General features: G+C 44.2%; 1 protein-coding gene across 2 annotated transcripts; it reads left to right on the forward strand.

Annotated features, from left to right (window-relative positions):
* The first annotated feature begins 1227 nt into the window (after window positions 1-1227).
* Window positions 1228-20902, forward strand: rubcn (rubicon autophagy regulator). Of its 2 annotated transcripts, XM_031574716.2 has the most exons (21): window positions 1228-1440; window positions 3129-3282; window positions 3690-3773; window positions 5704-5863; window positions 6402-6508; window positions 6661-6856; window positions 7373-7864; window positions 9734-9829; window positions 10027-10142; window positions 10393-10591; window positions 10844-10948; window positions 11443-11517; window positions 12979-13039; window positions 13604-13736; window positions 13950-14095; window positions 14397-14461; window positions 14616-14854; window positions 15734-15795; window positions 15966-16119; window positions 16354-16447; window positions 19014-20902. In XM_031574716.2, exons 1-21 carry the CDS (start codon window positions 1403-1405, stop codon window positions 19163-19165), a joined length of 2928 nt encoding a protein of 975 aa, XP_031430576.1. In that variant the 5' UTR covers window positions 1228-1402; the 3' UTR covers window positions 19166-20902. The 2 variants fall into 2 exon arrangements, with proteins under 2 accessions (XP_031430576.1, XP_031430577.1); XM_031574717.2 differs by lacking the exon at window positions 11443-11517.
* Window positions 20903-24381: the final 3479 nt, after the last annotated feature.

A 24381-nucleotide genomic window follows, 5' to 3' on the forward strand; every position in this document is an offset into this window, starting at 1 on the left:
GCATTGTGTACATTTACCACATGTATGCTTGCATGCTTATCCTGACCCGTGTACGGATTAATCTGCCATGTTTCTGATTGTCTCCCCCCTTCTTTTTCTATCTCTACCTCTCTACTAGGCTGGCTCCAAGCGGATAGGTCCCCCTATTCAGCTTAGGCTTGCGCGCCCCTTCCCTTTATGCACTGACATTTCTCCAGATTCCTTGAATATTTTAATTATTGTATGCACTGTGGAGGGTAAAATATCCCTTACTATCTTTCTTTGAGAAATATTGTTTTTAATTGTTTTCAATTATTTGCTCACACATTTGTTGGCAAACTGGCGATCATCGGCATATTTTTGCTCCTTAAGGACTAGGCCTTTCCTGGATGCTGCTTTTGAACTAAATTATGATTACAATGACCTGTTGACATCACTTGTTTCAAATCACATAATTATTTAATTATTCTACCTCATTACTACCCCTAAATTGTCCCCGTCCCAACTTTTTTTTTAATGTGTTGCAGAATGAATGGCAGGAATGGATGTATATTTACAAATGTATCAAATGAAGTTTAACAGACAAAACATGAAATATCTTGTGTTCATACTGTCTGCAATGAAATACAAGTCAAGGTACATTTATAAATCACTGCTTTCTTTTTCAGTTGCATTTTCCATACCGTCCCAACTTTTTCTGATTTGGGGTTGTAAATAAAATTGAATTAAATTAAGATTTACCGAGCTGGATGTTAATATTTTGTGGGGTAGCCGAGTTGTCTGGGAATACGAGAAGCTCAGTTTTAGAAAGATTGAGCTGAAGGCGACGATCCATTATCCAAACTGAAATATCACTGAGGCATGCAGAAATTCGTAGAGTCATCCTGGGGGAACGACAAGTACAGTGGAGAACAGTTGTCATCTGCATAGCAGTGATAGGGTTCCCGTAGGGAAAGCCAGTTCATAAATCGTTTGCATTTGAACAAAAACCATGTTGTTTGAAAGCATGACATTGTCCAGTAAGCAGTTATTAACTTATCTCACTAATAAAACGTGATAATGTTTTAAAACAGGCCTACTGCTGTAACTGATCAAATTCTCAAAGAGATTGTATCTATGCCATCGATTTCCATGTCAATATTTATTATGGCTCTATATGATTGTGGAATATATCGACTTTAATGGCCAATGAGAGAATTTCCAATAGACGGGCTTCTGGCCAATGTTAAGGCGTGTTTGCTGACGTGTTGAGCAAAAAAAAAAAAACAGGGTTCATGTTTTGAGGGTATGGGTTAACTGGCGAGCTAGCTGGCTAGCTTCCCTGTCAAGCGACCTATGCTTGTGACGAGTGATTTTACAAGAACTGGGAAGATTACGGGGGGAGGCTGACCTTGGAATAGGTTTCCCCCCTGGATCTAGAGACATGGAGTCACCTACAGAGTTAGAAATTTTGGAACTCAGGTAAAATTAGTTTACTTGCTAATTTAATCTCCGGTTTTGACAGCTAGCCATCTATCGCCCAAATCCAAACTAGCTAACCAGCAAGCTATGTGAGTTAGGTACGCACATTTCTCGTTTTGAGTGCTGTAAAGTAAGCTAGCTAGCTCATTAATTTACATTTTTGCTGCAAATAGCCGTTTTGGTGTAACGTAGCCACTGCGTGAACATGTTGACAGCAGCTGAAATCACACAACACAGAACTTAACAGCTAATGCAAGAACTGTGATATAGCTATGGTAACTTAGCTGAGTCTATGGTATGGTAAGCCCTTTGGTAGACTGTGTAGAGGCAAACAAAGTATTCCTCTTTATTTTGACACTACGTGTTGATAATGCCAACTAATGTAATAATGTAGAAGATGTGTAATAAATTCCATCACATGTCCCGATAAAAGTTACAATAGTGTCTGTTAAAACTGGTTGTTAGGTGTGAATGTTAGCTCTCTAGCTAGCGAGCTAACGTTCACTTGCTAACTTCACCACCGAACTTAAAAGTCTCCTCTTTAGCCTATGTTGCTTGCTAAAGTCACAAGTTTATCAGGACATATATTTAACGACCAAAGTGAATTGACATGTAAAATTACTTTTCTTCAATTTGACTTATTTCTTATAAATCAGTATCGTCAGCGACGATACCTATTTCAGCTAACTATCTAGTTAGTAGCAGACAGCACTTTAACGTTGACTTGGTCTGTCATTTCGGCGATTTAAAGCATTTGCCATAAGATTGACATTTTCGGTTTGCATTAATAAGCCTTGGTAATTTGTGGATATTGTCGGGCCTGCCTAACGAACACATCAGTAGTCATCACATATGACCAGGAACTACCATGGTGGTTTGTGCGAGAAGAAGATTTTTTGAGAACGTATCTGGGGGAAATTCTGAAGAAAGACAGAAGCTGATAGAGACCTACACCTCACAGGCCTTGTTGTTGTTGTTTTGCTAGTTAGGCTATATTTCGCTGGAGCATAAGCATGTGACTTTTCGGATTCAAGCTTCTGACACTTCAGAAATGTCTGCATAGAGTCAGGGAAGTTTGAGGTTAACGCAAGACTGGATTCTTACCCTGTTTAGTAATTGGAATAGGAATTGTCCCTATGTTCAGCCAGGGTCAATTATCTAATTGTGTGAAATTAACTTTATCAGAATTTGCGATAAATGAGACTTTTGTGTAGCTTACATTACCTCTAGATAAAAGCGTCTGCCAAATACCAGACCTTTACCTGTACATAAAAGCACTCTGTCTTGAGAGGTCAAATACATGTGTTGGTGTTTTTTTTATAGTTATGAAAAGTGGGCTGAGTGTATTTGGAAAAATAACACAACTCCAGGGCTGAGTGCTGATGCCAGAGAAAATGAGGAAGTCCTGGAACTTAGCTTGCAGTTTAATTTTCAGTCAAGCTGTTTTTCAGGATCATAACTCAGATTGCTTCACGTGTCTTCTGAAAAAGAGTTTTATTCTGTTCATTCGTTTCTTTGTTTTGCATTAGCCATCCTTTTGATGCCCACTATGTGTTTGTCATGTTTATGTGTCTGGTGACAGTCCCTTTCAATCCAGACAGGTTTGGATTTGTACCAGCTACCAGAGTCTTGATCTAGTCTTGGGCAGTTTTGGTGTGTGTTCCTCATGTTCCATGTTGTCTTGTCAGGAGGGAACACTGGAAGCTGCTCTCCAGCCTTAAAACCACCGTGGAGGGGCTGCTGTCCACAAACAACCCAATCGTCTGGTCACGATATGGAGGCCTTGAGCGACTTCACAAGGACATGAACAGCATTCTGAGTCATGGGCTGAAGAATGAACAGGTACAGTAACCCAGGCCAACCATGCTGTTCAGATCTGGGTCGGATCTCATTTGTGACTGGGCCCAAGAGAACGCACACATTATAAACTACATAAAGGTGTAACTGACAGTTAGTACAAAATAAGCCATACAAAACAATGTTCCGATAAAAAATGACTCTGGAACACGGGAATTCAAATAGTTTATTTTTCACTATGGTGTGCAAGTCCGCTTCGTAACTAATCAGATTTGTCCTATTTGTCCCAGACACAAATAGTCTCTAGGTGAGAGAGTATGTCATTTTCGATGACAGATTGGAATGGGGACGGTGATGGTTGTATTTTATAACATGAAGTAAAAAAGCGATCCAGTTGCTTAGTTGGCTGGGTCTGTTTGTTGTGTTATATATGCCCTTGTTGTGTGTTTCAGGTGTATAACAAGCAGAGGGACTACTGGCGATTTGTGTGGTGCGTTCGGTACATCAGCCCCAACTTGGCCACTCATGTGGAACAGGTAACGTAACATCTCTCAATTCAATTCAATTCAATTCAATTTTATTTATATAGCACCATAACAATACAATTGTCTCTAGGCGCTTTACAGAGCCCAGAGCCTGAACCCCCTTAGTGCAAGCACATTGGCAACACGGGCGAGAAAAAACTCCATGTTAGTCAGGAAGGAACCTTAAGCAGAACCACGGCACATAAGGGGGGACCCATCTGCTTGAGGTCGGGCGGGTAATGATAGGAAGGGGGGATGGGGGAGGGTTGTGTGGCAGAAGGGGATGGGAAACAAAAGGTGTTGTACATATCCTGCATTTGGTAGGTGTACATAATATATATACAGACATCCGGTGGTAAATACATGATACAAACAAGACCAGTTTAGTGGGTATACACTGTGCTCAAAGGTTTACTGTTACAGGGGTAAGGGGAGTAGGAACAGAGAAACATGTTGATGGTGGCAATATTATATATTGTATATAAATGCTAGCATAGGGTATGAGGTAGAGTAAGTGTACGGCAGTGCGGTGGCGGTGGGTGCAATTGGCAGAGGGTTTCTACGGGTAGACCGGGTGGAGAGATTACAGCAGCGTCCCATAGCGAAGATAGTCTGGATTAGGAGAAAAAGAAAAAGAACAGAGTGAGTGGGTAGAGTTTGGCTGTCCATATGCGTAGTTGAGGAGCAATGTTTCCACTTCCATCAGCAATTGGAACATGCTCACAGTCCTCACTCTCTCTCTCACTAACTCACTCTCACAGCCATCTCTCTCTCTGTCTCTCACAGCCCTCTCTCTCACCAACTCACTCTCTCACAAACCCCCTCACAAACTCACTCTCTCACAGCCCTCTCTCTCACCAACTCACTCTCTCTCACAGCCCTCTCTCTCACTAACTCTCTCTCTCTCACAGCCCTCTCTCTCACTAACTCTCTCTCTCTCTCTCTCTCTCTCACAGCCCTCTCTCTCTCTCTCTATCTCTCTCTCTCTCACAGCCCTCTCTCTCACCAACTCACTCTCTCACAAACCCCCTCACAAACTCACTCTCTCACAGCCCTCTCTCTCACCAACTCACTCTCTCTCACAGCCCTCTCTCTCACCAACTCACTCTCTCTCACAGCCCTCTCTCTCACCAACTCACTCTCTCTCACAGCCCTCTCTCTCACTAACACTCTCTCTCTCTCTCTCTCTCTCTCTCTCACAGCCCTCTCTCTCTCTCTATCTCTCTCTCTCTCACAGCCCTCTCTCTCACTTACTCACTCTCTCACAAACCCTCTGACAAACTCTCTCACTCACTTACTCTCTCTCAGCCCTCTCTCTCACTAACTCTCTCTCTCTCTCTCTCTCTCTCACAGCTCTCTCTCTCTCTCTCTCTCTCTATCTCTCTCTCTCACAGCCCTCTCTCTCACTAACTCACTCTCTCACAAACCCTCTCACAAACTCTCTCACTAACTCACTCTCTCACAGCCCTCTCTCACTAACTCACTCTCTCTCTCTCACAGCCCTCTCTCTCTCTCTCTATCTCTCTCTCTCACAGCCCTCTCTCTCACTAACTCACTCTCTCACAAACCCTCTCACAAACTCTCTCACTAACTCACTCTCTCACAGCCCTCTCTCACTAACTCACTCTCTTAGTCCTGAGTCCATCATTGGTGGGACAAATATATAAAAGATAACGGGCCTTAACGCTGAATGCATCTCTGGGAATCACATTTCTGCCACGTGCAAAGAGCTTATTGAATTGTAGGACTGTAATTACTTTAATTGGGGACAATGTCCATTTCAAAGTAACCAACACCTTTCCTTTCAAACTGTAACCTCATATGACCCCCGTTATGGCCGTCTCTTGAGTGAAATCTGCACACACCACTGATCCATACACTATGTGTTACTGTCATGCTACCTACAATTAAGCTTTACTTGTCCTGTTTGCTGTCTTTGCAGTTCAGCCAGCTGGAGCCTGTTCTGAGCAGTGGCATGCAGGTTCAGGGCGAGAGCTACAAGGCTGAGCGCTGGCTTCTGCACAGCCTTCAGGTCCACTCGCTGTCGGCTCAACTCAAACCACTGCTCAAACACCAGAACAACACTTGCAAATATTACAACGGTAACACACAACACCAGAACAACACTTGCAAATATTACAATGGTAACACAACACACAACACTTGCAAATATTACAATGGTAACACACAACACACAGCACATCTGTCTGTGTCTGTCAAGACTTCTCTCTCTCTCTTGTTGTCTGTGTGCTTATGACCCTTGTGATAGTTAGCTCAAAGTTAGCAGAGTTATTTCTGCAGTTTATATTGAGTCATAAGAAAGAGGAAGAAGGGCACAAAGTGCAAGTTAGTGATTCATTCAGGGCTTTCTACTTTTTCACTATAGACTTTATACAGCTAGGATTGCTAGGCTAAGTTGCATGGAACTTTTAACTATGACTGCTTTATTTAGCTAGGATTGCTAGGCTAAGTGACATGAGACTAACTATGACTGTGCTTTATTTAGCTAGGATGGCTAGGCTAAGTGGCATGAGACTTTCACTATGACTGTGAAAAAGACTTGACTGGGTCATACTTTTATCTGTTCTCCACTCAACACAGGCTAGGTGTTTGACATGTTGATATTGTTTCTTTCTCCAGATGAGGCGTTTGTGCTGAGCGAACCCCATGTGTCTGCCATGTTCCAGTGCCTGGAGGCAGTGGAGCAGAACAACCCCCGACTACTGGCTCTGATCGACACCGTCAGAGTGAGTGCTCGTGCTCGTGCTCATGCTCGCGCTCGCGCTCACTCTCTGATCTCTGCATGGCTGCTAGTGACATGTGACCAATTCATTTGTTGACGTGTGAAATCACGAACAAAAATCCCCTCCTCTGTTGCCCTCCTCCTCTGCCTTCTCAGCTCTCTCATCTAAAGGATCCGCTGTCGCTGGGCATGCTGAAGAGTCAGAGTCTTTGTGTGCTCCCCGGGGCCATGGGAAACTGGAGGACCGCCGAGGCAGCCCTGAGCGGTCTGTCCCGCCGCATGACCACCTCCCAGTGCTCCCTGAGGGAGGGGTCCGCGGGGTCGCCCCTGAGCCTGGCAGAGAGCACCTCAGGTTAGCCGTAATGCCGCTACGCTCACACGCAGGAAGAGCGGCAGCATCAGGAAGAGGCCTGGGGAGGAGAATAGGTGCCTCTGTGTGCTGCTTTTTGTGTGTTGAGGGAACACACCATGCTCTGAATAGCCAGAGTGGCCTGAATGCTTTCCCTGTCTGCGCACAAAAAGTGCACAGTGTTGAAAATGATTTGCATGTGCTTTTTGGCGTTCCTGTTGAGACGTCAAGTGTGGGTGGTTAGTAAGTGGGGCACAGGGAATGTTATCTATTTTAAAAACATTAAGCTCACATAGCTCCATTCTCCCTCTCTCTCTCTCTGTCGTCTCTCGTCTCCTGTCTCCTCTTGGTTTTTAATGTTTTAGGTGTTTCAGTGGTGTAATTGTGTGAGAAAGTTAGACAATGGTTTTAAACCTCGAGACAAATGAGTGTTAAACCTCTCTCTCTCTTTCTTTCTCTCTCTCTCTCTCTCCATCTCTCTCTCTCTCCGTCTTTGTGCCCCTGCCCACTGTACCACAGGCGCTACACGGCAGCAGACAGACGCCTCGGACAGCGGCATCGGAGCACCGTGGGAGTGTGGTGGAGGTGGTGGTGGCGCAGGGGAGCAGCAGCAGCACCTCTCCATCGTGGGGCCATCCTGCGCTGTGCCCCGCATCTCGCTGACTGAGTCTCCCTGCGCGGCCGCGGCGCCGGGGGGGGAGCTGGGCGACTCGGCCGAGGCGCTGGAGCTGGATGACGGACCGGAGTACCTGGCCATCGGGAACCTGGGGCAGCGCAGCCGGCGGGACTCACAGGGCTCCACGCGGAGCAGCGGGCAGGGCGCGGGCGAGGGCCCCAGCGCAGCCAGCGGTAGTGGCGGGGGAGGGGCGGGAGGCGTGCAGGGCCACGCCTCTAATGCACAGCCACGACGCTGCTCCTTCTCCGAGGGTCAGCGGGGGTCCGGCCGGGGTCACAGCAAGGGTCACACGCGGTCACTGTCCGACACAGGGGTCACGCAGAAGAGAAGGCTCGGTGAGTAGAGGGGGTGTGTGTGTGTGTGTGTGTGTGTGTGTGTGTGTGTGTGTGTGTGTGAGTGTGTGAGAGAGACCATCAAGTGTTTGTGCATGTTTGATCAACTATTTGTGTCTGAGTGTTTGACAAACAATGTTTGTGTGGGTGGGTGGGTGTCCATGTACATGATTACAAGAATATTTAGTGTGCCTCCTAGAACTGAAGAAATACCTTATTTACTTAAGTTCATTAGTAAACTACTACTGTGTACATAAGTAGAGACATGGTTAGCACATAAGAGCTGAGGTGAATTTTGTGTGTGTATGCATCTGCTTGGTAGAATGTCTCTGTGTAGGTGAGTGCAAGCTTTTAATAACTTTAGAAAAAAGTTTCTTTTCCCCTTAGTCGGGCGCTCTCTCTTTTAATTCCAGTCTAACTCTCTGTTGGTAACAGTTTCCTCTGCCTCTCTCTGTCTTTCTCTTTCTGTTAACTCTCTGTGGTGAAGAAGGGGGACACAGGAAAATCACCATTATTATAGAGGACCCTGTGGCAGGTCTGCAGTGCCCCCCCTTACTCTTCTCACCCCTCTGCATGCTCACACTTCCTCCTCTCAGTGCTGTGTCTGTCGTATCGCTCTTGGCTGGTGGATCAACCCGATCTGCTGCTCTCATCGCTTGTGTGTGTGTGTGTGTGTGTGTCATGTGTGTGTTTGTGAATGCAGACCGTTGTGAATTTATAGACTGTTTTGTGTTTGTGTTATTATTTTGCATCGTAAGACATTCATTCCAAGATTAATTCAAAGACTGTTTTGTGCTCAAATTCCATCATGGGAGAGCTATTACAAACAAGTCCTTACCAAAGTCTCTGACTGCACCTATAATGAGGAAGTTTATACTAGGGAGTTTGCCAATGAGGCTTGAATCAGACTTCTGTTTTTCTCCCAGGCCATGAATTATCACAGATCTCACGGTCACTAATTCTACACTTTTGGCCGTGAAGGTCTTGCCTTACCAAAGTTCCTCACTCTTTGAACTCCTCATGTTTCCCTTTTACAGACCCAACTGACAAAAATGTGTTCAAACAAAGATGATATCCCAAATGTTAGTGTGACTGCCCAGAGGAGGTTTAGGGGGCGTACCCTGACTAAACAAGTAGTGGCTTGCAGAATCTGAACAGGTCTTCAAAATGTAATAGAATTTAACCAAACAATGTGGATTCTACTGCCTATTTAAATTTTACTACAGTAGCTTATGTAACTATGTTACTCAACCTTTTGCTAGATTAAGTTCAGTCTTATCGCATTTGAACGGAATTTTAGGCTTTAGAGTTTACAAAAAACACCATTTTAGATTGTAGTTAAATGAGGCACTTTCACAAATCTTTTTGGACCATGTTGATTGTGTCTTGTTAACGAATTCCTATGCAGTGCCTTTGTATGTGTGTTCATGGAAGCATCATGGTGCCGTGCAGGTGTGCTCGAGCTATTGAGTGGAAATTTGTTTTGTAGAAATCCCCAATCTGGCCTAAATAGGCTATCAGTTCATACAGCATGGATTCATTTTTCATCATGATTTATTTTTATGTTCAATGAAAATGTCTTGATGTTTATCAGTTAATTCAGTTTCCAACCCATCCAATTCCTTTCCATTGTTCTTAATTTTTGCACGTATTCCATCCCATTGTAAGTTTCAACCCATCATTGCCAGACTTCAAGGAATTAGTGAATATTAATGTTGGTGTGCGTGTGTGTGTGTGTGTGTGTGTGTGTGTGTGTGTACATGCGTGTTTTGTGTGTGTGTGTGTGTGTGTGTGTGTGTGTGTGTGTGTGTGTGTGTGTGTGTGTGTACATGCGTGTTTTGTGTGTGTGTGTGTGTGTGTGTGTGATATCAGAGTCGGCTGGTGAAAATGCCTGTGGGAAGGACTATGACCCCTTCTCGCCCAACAGCAGTGGCCGTAGCACTCCTAGCTCTCTCTACATGGAGTCCAGTGAGTGTGACCCAAGAGGGCTTGTTTTTTTCACTAAAATGGTCATGAATGTACAAAATCAAGTAAGTTATAATGTGTTTGTATACCTCAAATCACGTCTGTCTATCTGTGCGCTTGTGTGTGTGTGTGTGTGTGTGTGTGTGTGTGTGTGTGTGTGTGTGTGTGTGTGTGTGTGTGTGTGTGGTGTTGATATGCAGATGGCTCCCAGTACAGCAGCATCCCAGATGGTATGTTCCGGAAGCCGTCAGAAGGCCAGAGCCTCATCAGTTACCTCTCTGAGCAGGACTTTGGTAGCTGTGCAGACTTGGAGAAGGTCAGCCAACACCCAAAACTTTTAATTTACAGTCTTTGCCAGCATCAAAATTCCTCTATCTCCACTAGTAGAGCAAGATGGTAACAACAGTTCTGATATCTTCCACTTCACACAGTTGACTGCTGGGGCTGGGAATCGCCAGGCACCTAATTTACTCAATTTATCGAGATGTTGATGTATTGGGAACCTGGGGTGTGACATAGTGTAATATCACGATGCCTAGCTCAATAAATCCCCCTACTGTGTGCAGGAGAACGCTCACTTCAGCATATCGGAGTCGCTCATCGCGGCCATTGAGCTGATGAAATGCAACATGAGGCGGCAACAGGAGGATGCTGAAGAGGAGGTTGACAGCGACAGCGAGATCCAACAGCTCAAGCAGAAGATCCGTATGCGCAGACAACTGATCCGTCGCAGCCGAGAACCACCTAGCAGCCTTTCACAGCACGGTAACAACCTCATTCACCACAGTAACAGGCTATCGCACCATGGTAACAGTGTGTAGCACCATGGTAACAGCCTCTCACACCATGGCAACGCCTACATACTTGGGTGAGGAGTGCCTAGAGGTGGTGCATTGAAAGTGTGGGATGTCTATTCCTGATCTCCATAGTAAACAGTGTAAATGAAAACAAATGTAAATAGAAGCGTACCGTGGAATGTTAATGTAATCTTTTGGCTCCTCTGCTGTTCCCTTCCAGGATTCCATTCCACAGACAGTGGAGGATCCCGCCGGAGTTCCCAGGATTCGGTTCACCTCTCTGACTCTGGCTCTGCTGGGGAGATTGAAGAGTGTGAGCTTAAAGGTAGAGCAGGAACATGCTGTGTGTGTGTGTGTGTGTGTGTTGGGTGGGTTAAAGAATGCATTCGTTTTTTTTAGCTATCTGTTGTTGTCGTCACTGAAAATCATTTCCATCACGCTCCAATCATGCATTCATCAATCATCATTCATATTTCTGTACAATCACTACAAACCATTAGCACAGGCTAATATTTAGCTCTGCTTCTTAAAGAGTTCACACCTGTGAATGCCCTCTCTCAGTTTCAGGGCAGGTATTGGACAGTGCTTTTTTTTTTGTATAAATGAATTCATTTATTGAATGTGCTGAGCACTGTTTGTATATGCTATTGGTATTGCAACAACATTGGCTGTGGTCATGGAGTCCAGTCACGGGTCAAGTGGAGTGCGTTCGCTTCTGTGAGCTTTAAACGTGGGCAAATCCACGCTTACAGCCAGTGGGGGTGTAACTGCATGGGTGTGTGTGTGGGAGTCGACCTGAGTCAAGTCTCTGTCCCTTAGATGGCTGTGGGGGTGAGGCACTGATGGTGGTTTCTCAGAGTGGCCTATCGCTGTCGCTCGCTTCCCTCTTCTCAGGTATCTGCTGGGGAGTGGGGGTCGGGGGGTCAGACAGGTAGCAGCCTGGACTCTGGGATCTCGGCCTAATCTGGGGCCCAATCTCTCCAGAGTCGCTATCTGTCTGCAGCTTGTTGCCGTAGAGCTAACCTTAGGCCAAACACAAAGCGCGCTTTCACCCGACTGCCTGGGCATGAGTGTGTGTGCGACCCCGACTGCCTGGGCATGAGTGTGTGTCCACACACATGCACATGTTGCACTGGAAAATGTACCACCACGAGACTCTGGTAGGGCCATTTTGGGCGAGTGCGTGCGCGTGTGCGTGTGCCTGCATGTTTAGGTTTGAGCGTGTGCATGGGGGAGTGTACCCAGGCTTCACTTAAGCTTTAATCCTGAGTAGTATTAACCAGTAGTATTATTTTTAAGAAGCCGAATGTATTTTGAGTTTCTGTTCTGCCCCACGCGCAATAGTGAATCCTGCTTCAGTAGAACCTCCGGTGTCCTGTGTCTATATACAGCGTGCGCTTTTTGACAGTCCTTTGAAATTCCAAATCGCTGCTTTGAAGATTAGTCAGCTTTTAGGCACGAGGTGCCCCCCCCCCCCCCCCCCCCCTAACGCTTCAAATGGACTCTGTGTGCAAATGCTGTCTTCCTTCTGTGCTGTCTGGGACACCATGCTTTGCTTAGGCTGTGTCCCCTGCTGCCTGCTCTGCATCTGTGTTCGCCTGAATTGAAAGCACTACATGTTAAACGTCACCCAGAGGATAGTGCTTCGTAGTAATTGATCATTTGCAGAGATTAATTCCAAATTGGGAAATGAACAAATAAATAAATAACAAATGTTTTTTTTAGGCCTGTAGTTGCCACTCATTGAGAGCCGTCTGAAATGGTTATTTTTGTATGAATAAAAAAAACTATTCCTTCAATCTTCCATTTCCCATTTTGGACCAAACTCTTCACTCTAACATTCTGCATTCATCCCTGGGCGAAATGTTTCATTAGTTTCTCCATCCAACCAAACATAACATCTTCCATCATCCCACTCACCATATACTGTGCAAGACATCATCCCAATCACCATATACTGTGCAAGACATACTCAATATTAAGACTAAAGTCATTTTAAAACTAAAGCGAAAGGAGTGATCACTCAATAACTGGTCTAATGTATAGAGTGTATTGCACTTAATGACAGGTGATGGTGGAGAAATACAAGGCTCTTGTAGCTTTTATGGCTTCTACTGCTTTATCTCATTCTGTCATCTAGAGTTGGAAGTGATAGTCGGTCTTGCCTGTTAAATTCTTTCATGACTGATAATGTTGTATAATCAGTAGATCAAAGACGTTAATGATTACATCACACATGCCTTTTAGAATCGACCTCTTAGTCGTAGTTCTCAAGGAAAATTAATATCTGATGTTGATCTTGTACTGGGTCATGTGATTGTGTGTCCTAAAGCCATATCTGTTCCTTGCTGTTAGATGCAGACATCAAGAGAAGTGTGATGTCCAGCAGCAGATCGTTTCTCAGCTCTGAGTCCATGTAAGTGTCACTGCCTTCAGTCAGTCAGTCAGTCAGTCAGTCAAGAACTCACAGGATTACATATCCACAGCTCAAAAGGCTGGGATGGAACTTTAAAAGTGAAAGTGAAAGGTAATAAGATGTAGCTCAGGCTGATGGCAGAGTCACAGCGAAGTGATGCCCCAGTATTCCTCTGGTGGATGTGTGTGTCTGTGGGTTCAGAGTAATGCCATTTAAATATGAATCTGGTGTATCTGGGACTGGATGTGTGGCCATGTAAAGTCTGATCTTTTGTTTTGTGTGTCATATGTCATGCTTGTTTTATCCTGTATGGAGCATGTCAGTATGTGTGTGTGTGTGTGTGTCAGTACTTCATATGTGTGTGTGTCAGAACTTTGTGTGTGTATGTGTCAGTACTTCATATGTGTGTGTGTCAGTACTTCGTGTGTGTCAGTACTTCATATGTGTGTGTGTGTCAGTACTTTGTGTGTGTGTGTGTGTGTGTGTCAGTATTTCATATGTGTGGGTTACAGTACCTCATATGTGTGTGTGTGTCAGTACTTCATACTCCTCCTCCTTCCCCAGATCCCCCAGCTGCTTGCAGTCCAACTCTGCAGAGTCTGTGGCCATGGGACTCCTGAGGCAGTTTGAAGGCATGCAGCTACCAGCAGCTTCAGAACTGGACTGGCTGGTCCCAGAGCACGATGCTCCACAAAAGGTACGTGTGTGTGTGTATATATACACACAGACACACACACACACACACACACACACACACACACACAGGCTTGCACAGATATATATGTACTCGTATATACAAAAATGTTGACGCGGACACACATCTGTAGGTATATTCACATATATATTCACATGCAGACACACACACACACATACAGAGACCCTGTTCACTGACTGACGTGTCTTCATACAGCTCCTCCCCATCCCTGACTCTCTGCCCATCTCCCCTGATGACGGCGAGCACGCGGATATCTATAAACTACGGATACGAGTGAGGGGAAACCTGGAGTGGGCTCCCCCGCGACCTCAGATCATTTTCAACATCCACCCCGCTCCCAAGTATGTGGAGATATTATACAATACATTATTGTTGTGTTGGAACCAGAGGTATACATGTCATCTAAATGTAAAATATTGTTAGACTTGTTAGCATTTATGTTATGTCTTTTCTCATAACATACTGTATATGTTATGCTGTTAGAGCTGTCTTATTGTACAGCATATTGTTGTACAAAGTAAATATTGTTGTTTTTATGTGATATCGACCTAGTTGACTAGCCTGAAAATCCACTAAAAAGGCTTACACCTGACAATAAACAATAATGGCTAATGGTCTGATTGTCCCATTCCTAACTATCAGGAGGAAAGTTGTGGTGGCCAAGCAGAACTACAGGTGTGCTGGATGTGGAACACGCATTGATCCAGGTACAGAAACACGCTAACAGAAACACGCTAACAGAAACACGCTAACACAAGTCGCCAGTCTTTCACTCTTTGATGCAACACCTGATTACGATTAATAGATTACGATGTTGTCATTTTGATGCAATGCTCACCCAGCAATCTCCTCTTGTGTCAGATTACATCAAGAGGCTACGCTATTGTGAGTACCTGGGCCGTTACTTCTGCCAGTGTTGCCACGAGAACGCCCAGGCGGTGGTGCCAGGCCGAGTCCTGCGGAAGTGGGACTTCAGCAAATATTACGTCAGCAACTTTGCCCGGGACCTCCTGGGCAAGATCGCCGGGGACCCCCTGTTCAACCCCAATGATATCAACAGCAGCCTTTACAAGAAAGTCAAAGCACTGGAGGCAGTCAGGGTAGGCACAGCCTCGTCTTAACTGGCACACACATGAGAGAAGGTCACAGAAGACCTCTGGGCAAGTGCTGAAGGTTACTTACAGAGGGAAAAAATGACTTTCATTTCTTGAGTAGATGTGTTTGAATGTTCAAGCAGTAGAAATGACCATAGAAGCCCCAAGTTAGAATTTTTACTGCGGCATTTTGTCTGCTTATGCCACCATTGATTAGTTGTTCAAACTTGTTCTCTATATAAAGGTATGTGGAGTAATCAGACTCGTTCTCTATATAAAGGTATATGGAGTAATCAGACTCGTTCTCTATATAAAAGTATGTGGAGTGATAAAAAAAACACCCCAAAAAACAACCCAAACCTTTTCTCTTCAAAGATGTTTTTGTTTTTAAAAATCTGGCCAAGGCGTGTGTACATCAAAACTTCCCTTGCATAGAAACATTGGTTTCCCTTTCACTTGCGTTTCTTTTTATGTACAGAAGAAAGAGGATATAGCAGTTGCTGAATCTTAGGGGTGTTCCAGTCTGATGCAATGGCCTTTGTCTGTGCAATTATCTTGCTCTCAAAAAGTCTGCCTGAAATAGAGGAAATTAAAAACCCTCTGAGACTGTTCAGGTTGTCTATTTGAGAAAACTGATTTTGCTTAGGAGAGTGTCAGATCAGGACAAGATTATGTGGTACAGAACACACTTCACTACCTCGTGGTTAAATGCATGCACAGTTATCTGAGTTACTCTTTGTATTCTAAAGTGTGTGTGTGTGTGTGTGTGTGTGTGTGTGTGTGTGTGTGTGTGTGTGTGTGTGTGCTCTATGTGTTCTTCAACCAAATAAGTATTCAGATAGGTAACACTTAGGTACTTCTTTTCTCATTTTCTGCCTTCTGTAGGTTTTACGAGTTCAGCTGCTCCACATGAAGAACCTTTTCAAGACTTGTCGCCTGGCCAAAGAGTGAGAAAACCCTCCCTTGTGTAACTGCATGCAGGATTGCAGATGTTTAATTCCTCCATCACTGACTCTTCTCTTCTCTTCTCTCTCTCTCTCTCTCTCTCTCTCTCTCTCTCTCTCTCTCTCTCTCTCTCTCTCTCTCTCTCTCTCTGTTTCTCCCTTTCTCTCTGTAGGGTGCTGGATCAGTTTGACTCTGTCCCAGGTCACCTGACGGAGGACTTGCACCTCTTCTCTCTGAATGACCTCAGCACGGTGCGCAGCGGAGATCTGGCCCCTCGGCTGCGTGAGCTGCTCCGGCAGGGCACTGCACACGTGGCCAGCTGTGTGGTGAGGAATCAGATTCATTAACGTCTTTCCCAGATGGGATTTCCCAAACAGGTTTAGCTCTGATCTGGCCAGGATAAGGCCTGGACTCGATGCTGGTGACAGTGGCTCCAGATTGAGCTTCTGTCTGGGTTTACCTCGAAGCGTCAGCACTCAGCATTTTAAAGGTGTATTTTTTTTGAGTTTATTCAGGTCTTTACACTTACAATTTTATCTGTTTTTCTGTTCTTTCTGCAGCTTTGCCAGGCCAAGGGCTTTGTTTGTGAGTTCTGTGGCAATGACAAAGACATCATCTTCCCCTTTGAGCTCAACAAGTGCGAGCGTTGCGAAGGTGAGCCCCCTCTGGTGGTGGGAGGACTGAGCGTCACGTCCTCCTCTCCTACCCCCTCCTGGAAAGACTGGAAGTTTCTTGTCCCCGGCAGGCTGGCTAGAGTTCTGTCCCAGGACAGGAGAGAGGGGGAGGGAGGGGAGCAGGACGATAGCGCTGAGGGAGAAAGAGAATCAGGAAGCAGTTTATCCCAGGAGGAGATGGGAAAGGCAGAGGAGCAGCAGGAGACGCAAACTGGAGAGGAGGTGGAAGAGGGTTCCAACTCTGACGGTCCAAAAAAACAGACCATAGTGAAACTTCTCAAAGCCTTCAGACCTGGCAAACTGATCAAGGCTTTTTCCTCTGAGAAGAAAGATAGTGAAAACGAAATAAAGGATGTCAGGATAGAAGGAGGAGACAAAAGTGAAGGAAAGAAAAAGGAGAAAGGAAACCTGTTCAAAAAGTTCAAGTCTAAAGGAGTTACTAGATCTGTATCTAAACAGTGTGCTACAGCACCAGGCGAGACCATAGAGCATGAAGGAGATGGCAAGATTGAAGTCGGAGGACTTTCAGAGCAAAGTGGTGATGCCAAAATAGATCAGGTACTAGAGGGGGAACTTGACACTGCTGACGCTCAAGACAAACCTCAGCCCAAAGATAAAAACAGAAGACACTCTGTGAGATCAATCAAGCCTGGTCAAATCTCTGACCCGTTTTCAAATGTCCCGAGAGCCGAGGAGAAGGTAGATGACGTGGTAGAAAGTGCTGATGATGTCATAAAGGAGAAGCAAGAGGAGAAGGTAGATGACGTAGTAGGAAGTGCTAGTGATGTCATAAAGGAGAAGGGAGCAGAGAAGGCGGTGGCGGCAGGAAAATGGCGGTTGAGGAGCACACGCAAGGCAAGGAGAAGAAGCAAAGACAGGAAGGGAAAGGAGCGCAGAGGCAGGGGTGTGGAGAAAGGAGGAGGGACAGACCCTGAGGAGAGTAGAGAAGAGCGCTCAGCACCAGTACAGTCAGTGTCCGCTGAGACAGACTCAGAATGACCTGTTTCACAAGGCGTGTGTGTTTGTTCGACTGCGCATTGTGTATGAAATGCCATAGAACTCAGACCCCCAGAGATATGTGACCATTATTATTTTTGTTGTTGTTATTATTATTATTATTATTATTATTAATATTATTATTTTGAACCACTGTGTTTGTCATGTTTGACCTTGTATTTACCATAGATTGCACTGCATGTTGCTCTGGTTTTGGTGAAGGACAGTGGTGATGGTGCTTTACAGTGTTGCTCTGGTGTTGGTGATGGCGCTTTACAGTGTTGCTCTGGTGTTGGTGATGGTGCTTTACAGTGTTGCTCTGGTGTTGGTGATGGTGCTTTACAGTGTTGCTGTGGTGCGCTCTGGTGTTGGTGAAGGACAGTGTTGCTCTGGTGCGCTGTGGTGATGGTTTTTATGTTCTGCTGTCTTTACTGGTGATAACAGGCTTTCTAACCTCAGTAGTATGAATGTATGTTTTTTTTATGGGACGTTGTCTCTAAGCTGTGGAGAATCAGGCATATGTTTGCCTCTGATTTACTTGCTGCTAATGCGTGGAATGGTGGTGGTCCTACCAGTTGGTATTTCACACTAGAATAGTGACAAGCTTGTTTGGCAGTGTTTTAGTCCTTTTAGGCAGTTCTTGGCTTATTTTGAAAGTGAACAGCAGAGCTGTGTGCTTTAGGTTGAGTAGTTTTTTAAGACATGTTGTATGTTTTTTGTAATACTATGAATAGTTGGTGTTGGGAGAGAGGTCTTTGAAAGCCTCATTCTCAAGCCTAAGAATGCATTCTCCAGGAAATGACTTGGAAGCTGCCTGTTTTTATACTGAATTCCTGTCAATAACAAATTATGTTATTTTATGAATAAACATATTCATTATTTTGTTTTGGTTTGTGATTTTAATGAATCCAACATGAACTGGGGTGTTGTTGGGGGATCTTTCATGTTTTCATTTTGACGTGAATTGTTGTGGAATTGAAATGCTTACATACTAAGATGTTCACAAAATGTACAAAGACATGAGCTTTGGTTTAAACCAGGACGGAGCACAGCAGAGAAACCCTTTGTAGATTTGGGTCTTGACACGCTCTCCAACATCACAGTTAGGATAGATTTCCTCCTCCCTCTGTGAATCTCAAACTGCCTGCTTTGTTGTCATGGTGAGGTTTCTGTCTTTGTTGTTGTTCGGCTCCTCCCCTCAAACCTGAAGTGGTGATTGGTTCTCTAGAAAAGGCCTGTGGGTAACCCTTCCCCTTTCCAGACTTGTGCTGGATAAACTGGTTTGTCCAGTGGAACTGTTCTAGTGGTGGATGGAGAGAAGGATGAAATCAGGAAGTCAGGGTGTTGAAACTGGTGACTTGCGCAACAGTGAAGCTTTTTTTAGTTGTTGTTAGAGACGGCTTCATTACTCGATTACATTTGCATTAGTCACAAATCAAGTGTCGTTCCTTACTGGTCTGTTCAGCATTTTGTTGTTGTAAAGGATTGTTTCACCAGTTGCTTGTAGAGAGTGGAAAATTCAACTCTGTTCTGTGCTGTCTTCCCCTCAGACTGCAAAGCGTGCTACCACCGCGTCTGCTTCAAGGGGAGCAAGGAGTGCCCGCGCTGCCAACGTCTCGCGGAGAGGAGGGAGCGCATGGCCCGGAAGAACATGGAAGAGCAGGAGGACCTGGAGGAGGACGAGGGTGGAGGGGGGAGCTGAGTCGCCATGGGATCAGGTGAAGGAGCGAGCCATGGGCAAAGAGAGCTGAGTAAATCCTCAGTCATCGGTCCCCGACGCTCTCCGCGTTGCTCTCTCTCAAACAGAGTGCTGTGTCCGATGAGGTGGCTTACTGGGCGACTATGCCGGAATCCAATGAATGTCAGCTTCACTTTACACTTTACCCTTTTTTTTTTTTTACTTTTATGCGTTGTTTTGAGATGTAATATAAGAATTGTGTTATATATAATTTTATGTCCTGTAAATGCAAGTGTGCAAATGCAGAGAATTATGTTCTGCCTCCTGATTTATGTTGATTTTCCTTTTAAAGTTTGACAGTTAAAAGCAGCAACCACTAAAAGCACTGAGAATCCTGTTATTATAATATTACGATTGTCCAAAAAAAAAACAGCTCCTCCCGTGTTTTATAGAGATATAAATGATGAAAATGCCGGCCTCCTCAATATTCAGTGTTTCCCAGTTGCTGTGCTTAAAGGACCTGAAGAACAAGATGTCTCTTGTTCAGTTAAATTCCTGGCTATTCTGGAGCAATATCAACATGTTGGCCTGACCGTACTTATTGCAGGCATTTTTGCCTGTAAGTGTGTGTGTGAGTGTGTGCGTGCGTGGGGGTCCGTGTGTGTGCGTATATTTATATATATATATATATATATATATAAAGAAATGCTTGAAATATGTGTGTTCCAGTTGAAGTGGGCACAACGCAGTCCAATCCCTTCTTTTGTGTTGAAACGGTGTGGCTGTCATTGGGGTCTGGCTATGTTTTATTGCACTGGCATTTTGATAACAAGACTGCTGGCTTCTGTTTAATTGGCATGGCTCTAGCTCCTGGACCAGTTTGATTCTATATATTAGGATTATTTCTGACAATAATATGTTAATCTCTCTTGCTTTCAAGGCTAGAGTCTGAGTAGAGTTTACCTAATGTAGATAGAGTCTGAGTAGAGTATACCTAAAGGCGTCAAGCCACTGACTGCTTTCTTGGCGCAAAACAGCCCGACACAATAATTTGTTGGTTTGGTCAATGTGATCCTGCAGCTTAAAACGTTCTGCACACGTTTTGCTCTGCAGATGTGGAGCTGCGTGCTTTAGTGTCTGATCCTTCAGCAGCCTTAATGAGCAGCCTACCAGTTTTAAAGGGGCACTAAGCCGTACTGTGCCCAAGCATGTTTTCCCAAACAGCAGCTGAGACTGGAAATCATTCGCATTCCCAAACCCAGTCAAATCTGCTCCAGAGCTATCTGCTATCTGGGTGTTAGAAACAGTAAACACTCAGTCATGTGCTTCAGAGAACCATCTCTCATGCTAAAGTGCCACAGCGCCCCCTACAGGCTGTGTTGAGCAATAACTATGTGCTTCTTTTCCGTTGCCAATTGTTAAAAAGCCCTATTTGCACTGACATAAAAGAAGTGGTGTGGGGTAAGAGTGAGTGTGTGTGCGTGGGTGTGCGTGTATGCGTGTGTGCGTGTGCGTGTGTGTGTGTGTGTCACAGAATGAGTGAGTGAGGTGGCTGCTCATGAATTGTTCATATTTTATAGCTGTGGCGGTTGTCCATTTTATCCTGCTGAAGGTCTCCCCAGTTGTGCGGGGTCATACTTGTTAACTGCCTTTTTTATGTGGAGGTCAATTGTAAGATTAAGTGCACTACTGATAAAGATGTGTTTTACTATTAATATTATTAAATAATAATGTTGACAATAAAATACTGATTTTACTGTTCTTTGGCATTGAATTCTTTTAAAGTTGTTTTTAATCATCATTGATAATCATCAAAACATGGTCTAAATTGATCACACTGATTTCAAAACAAGGAGATATTGTTGAAGAAAGGAATTTGAATAAATTGTCCATTTTTAAACTTTATCTTCTGAAGTCTGTCCCACTAAGACTAGGAAACACTGAGTTCTTAAAATTATACAATACATCAATACATTTTATAACAGTCCAAGCAACTTCCAAAATGATGGACCCTTTAATAATCATTATGGGAACATGCTCCTTTCTGTTAATTCTTGCAAAGTGTTTCAGTGAAAATATACCTGATTAAATGCACAAATCTAGTTCATATTCTCATAAAATTATAAGATCTAAAAGTATAAGATACTAAATCGTAAATAGTATAAGATACTACTCAAACGACACACATCTGTGTATGTGTGCTTCATCACACTCATCTTAGGAGTGTGCTCCCAGGCTCTGTGTGTGTGTGATCTACAACAGCACATCATTCCCTCATGTGCTCCCTATTGCTCATAAGATGAGTGTGTGTGCCCAGGGGTTGTGTGTGTGTGTGTGCGCGTCTGCGCTCGCTCTCTGTTGCACATCAGATGAGTGTGTGCCAGGCGGTGTGTGTTGTGTTGTGTCACTGGTAGATCCATATGCACCACATGCAGATGATGACTACCGCATAGCAGGTGATGAGCATCAGGTAGATGCGGAAGAGCAGGAAGTCCAGGATGTACCCCACGTGGCACCATTGGTCCATCATCTCGCTCGCCCTCTGCAGGTCGGAGATGTGCGAGCGAATCACGCTCACGTCCTGGCAGATCTGAGTGAGCTCCGGCACAGCCAGCGGCAGCACTCCAGACACTGGGGTGGTGAGCACACAGACACACACATCAGAGCAGAGACAGAAACAGAGTTTGGCTCAAGCTACAGCCAAAGGACAGCCCTTCATGAGTTTAAACATTGGAGACCACAGACCAGTCCTGATGCTTCACTCCCAGACAAATCTTTCAGGAGAACGTGAAGAAATACTAAGAACCAATTACATTTTTCATTGACAATATCCTCCAGTTATGCATTGCTCTCTTTCCTTATAATGCTCTTCAGCGCAAAGGCTGGTTTACGCTCAGACCAAGGGCCAACAATGGTTCTTCAGATTGGATACCATTCTCTTGGCAAAGGCTAATGCAGCAGAAAGAAATGTTAAAATTTGTTTTCCAATTGTCATTGTACTATTGAGTGTGTAAGAGCCAAATTCATGATTTCATCTGTTATAATAATTTAGTTTAAAAAGATTAAAAAAGGTAACTGAAGATAAATAATCTCATTATGATTTGAAAGAATGTTTAGGTTAAAATATATAATTTAGTATTGTATTTAAAAGCTGAATAACTTGTCAGAATATAAGCTTCCAATCAGATGACGTTGGCGACATAGTTTTTTGACCGTGTCAACCGTTGTAACTCTACGTTTTCTAGTAAACATTTTTTATGGAAGATTTACTTGTCTCATTTGCGTGTCAATTAATAGTTTCTAAGAATGAACTCAAAATTGTGGTACAGAAGACTCAGAACTAAACGGAGTGCCACTACATTTAGTCAAAAAACTAGCTTAGCCGAGTTTAACTGGATTGCCTTAACAAGGAGAAGAACGTGGCTAGGACGTGAAAAGGACGGTCTCACCACTGAAGCTAACGTTGGAACTGGTAATCCATTGAAGTATTCTACGCGAACAGGTATCGAAAACTCCTTTTTATCTTTGAGTATTAAGAAGATACGAAGATATACGGATGAATGAAGATAATTAGTGAGATTGGAGGAAAACGAAAGTTAAACTGTAACTGCTCCATGCTGGAAATAGCAACATGATTCAACCCTAGCAAGAACCTACGCTGATAGCCAGCTTTTATTCAGTCAATGTGGAGATTTTAGCGATTTTTGAGAAGCTGTTTTGCACTCGTTAATTAAGAAAAGTTCCGTGTAAGAAAGAGCTTTTAAACTGTGGCATACAGCTTGAGCATTAACTCGGCAACGTGTACGATGGCTTTTGGGGAAGAACGGAGAGGTGTGGAGGATATGATGGCGCAGGGAAGATCACGTAAGCTAACTGAGAAGGCATTAGAAGACAAGTTGCAGAAATACATTGCATTGAGGAGACGAAAATTAGGAACTCTGACAAGCACAATAAGGGAGTTTGAGATATTAATGCGTGATGCTAGAAACGTCCAAAATGTGCAAGATGCAATGGAAAAAGATTTTGCAGAGTTGGTAGGAGAGTTCAGAAGTCTCAACAGTGAAGTTGCAAATCTTTTAAGAGAGGATGAACGAACGTGTGACCAAGATAATTGGTTTGAAGTTAAAATGGCACCAATCAGAGAATTTATGAAAGAAACTAAAAGATGGATAGCAGCTGTACATGAATCAACATCAGTGCTGCCAATGGAAAATGTACAGCAAAAATAATTTGATCTGATAGATAGCCTGCAATAAGCTGTTAGACCAAATTACAGTATTTCCCAGGCAGGAGATAGAAATGCAGAACGTGGTAGCCTATGTGGAACACAAGTAAGTCATGCAACAGCCGCATCACGTGTTTCGTCAACACGGGTTAGACAGGAAGCACAACATGCAGCCCTGCTAGAGCATGCTGCAGCACTGAAGAGAAAGCAAGAGCTTGAATTTGAATCCGCTAGAATCCAAGCTGAAAAAGAATTTGAAACTGCTAGAATTCAAGCTGAAAAAGAAGAATTAGAAATGAAAACGGCATTAACTGAAAGTGAAGCGAAATTAAAGGTGCTTAAAGAATATGAAAGATCTGAAGATAGTTACAGTTACCATACGCCAGTGCAAAAATTACAATTTGGGAATGTGAAGAAGGAAAGGGTTAGCATAAGGATACCGCAACAAGCTAACACAAACGTTTGCATTCAACCATCAATGCTGCATTCTCAACCGCCACCGTCTCAGTCAGCCACAAGTCATCGGCCTAACACTCAAGTGGACAGAGGTAATGACATACTAAAGGTCATGCAAAGGCAGAATGTAATCACAGAGCTACTTGTAAAACAACAGCAGCTGTCTCCGCTACCAACAAAGGACATTCCTGTGTTCAAGGGCGATGCACTACAGTTCAAATCTTTCATAAGAGCCTTTGAACATGCGATAGACCAGAAGACTGACAAAGAACAGGATAAATTGTACTTCTTGGAACAGTATACAGCTGATGAACCCCAAGAGCTTGTCCGCAGCTTCACTCATATGACACAAAGCAAAGGCTATCTTGAAGCAAAGCGGTTACTTCATAAGCACTACGGGGACGAACTACGGATTGCCAGCGCATATATTGATAAAGCACTAAAATGGCCGCAAGTGAAGTCTGAGGATGGAAAGGCGTTGAGTGCTTATGCAATGTTCCTAATTGGATGTCTCAACACCATGATGGACATTGAATACTTAAACGAGATGGACAACCCT

Source organism: Clupea harengus, chromosome 10, assembly GCF_900700415.2.
Source record: "Clupea harengus chromosome 10, Ch_v2.0.2, whole genome shotgun sequence".
Classification (NCBI taxonomy): Eukaryota; Metazoa; Chordata; class Actinopteri; order Clupeiformes; family Clupeidae; genus Clupea; species Clupea harengus.

Excerpts from the sequence above, each read along its gene's own strand:
- rubcn (XM_031574716.2), top strand. The coding sequence starts at position 1,403 with ATGGAGTCACCTACAGAGTTAGAAATTTTGGAACTCAG. Across the intron at positions 13,040-13,603 it reads TTTCTCAGCTCTGAGTCCAT|ATCCCCCAGCTGCTTGCAGT; the intron begins GTAAGTGTCACT and ends CTCCTTCCCCAG. Across the intron at positions 14,462-14,615 it reads TGGAACACGCATTGATCCAG|ATTACATCAAGAGGCTACGC; the intron begins GTACAGAAACAC and ends CTCTTGTGTCAG.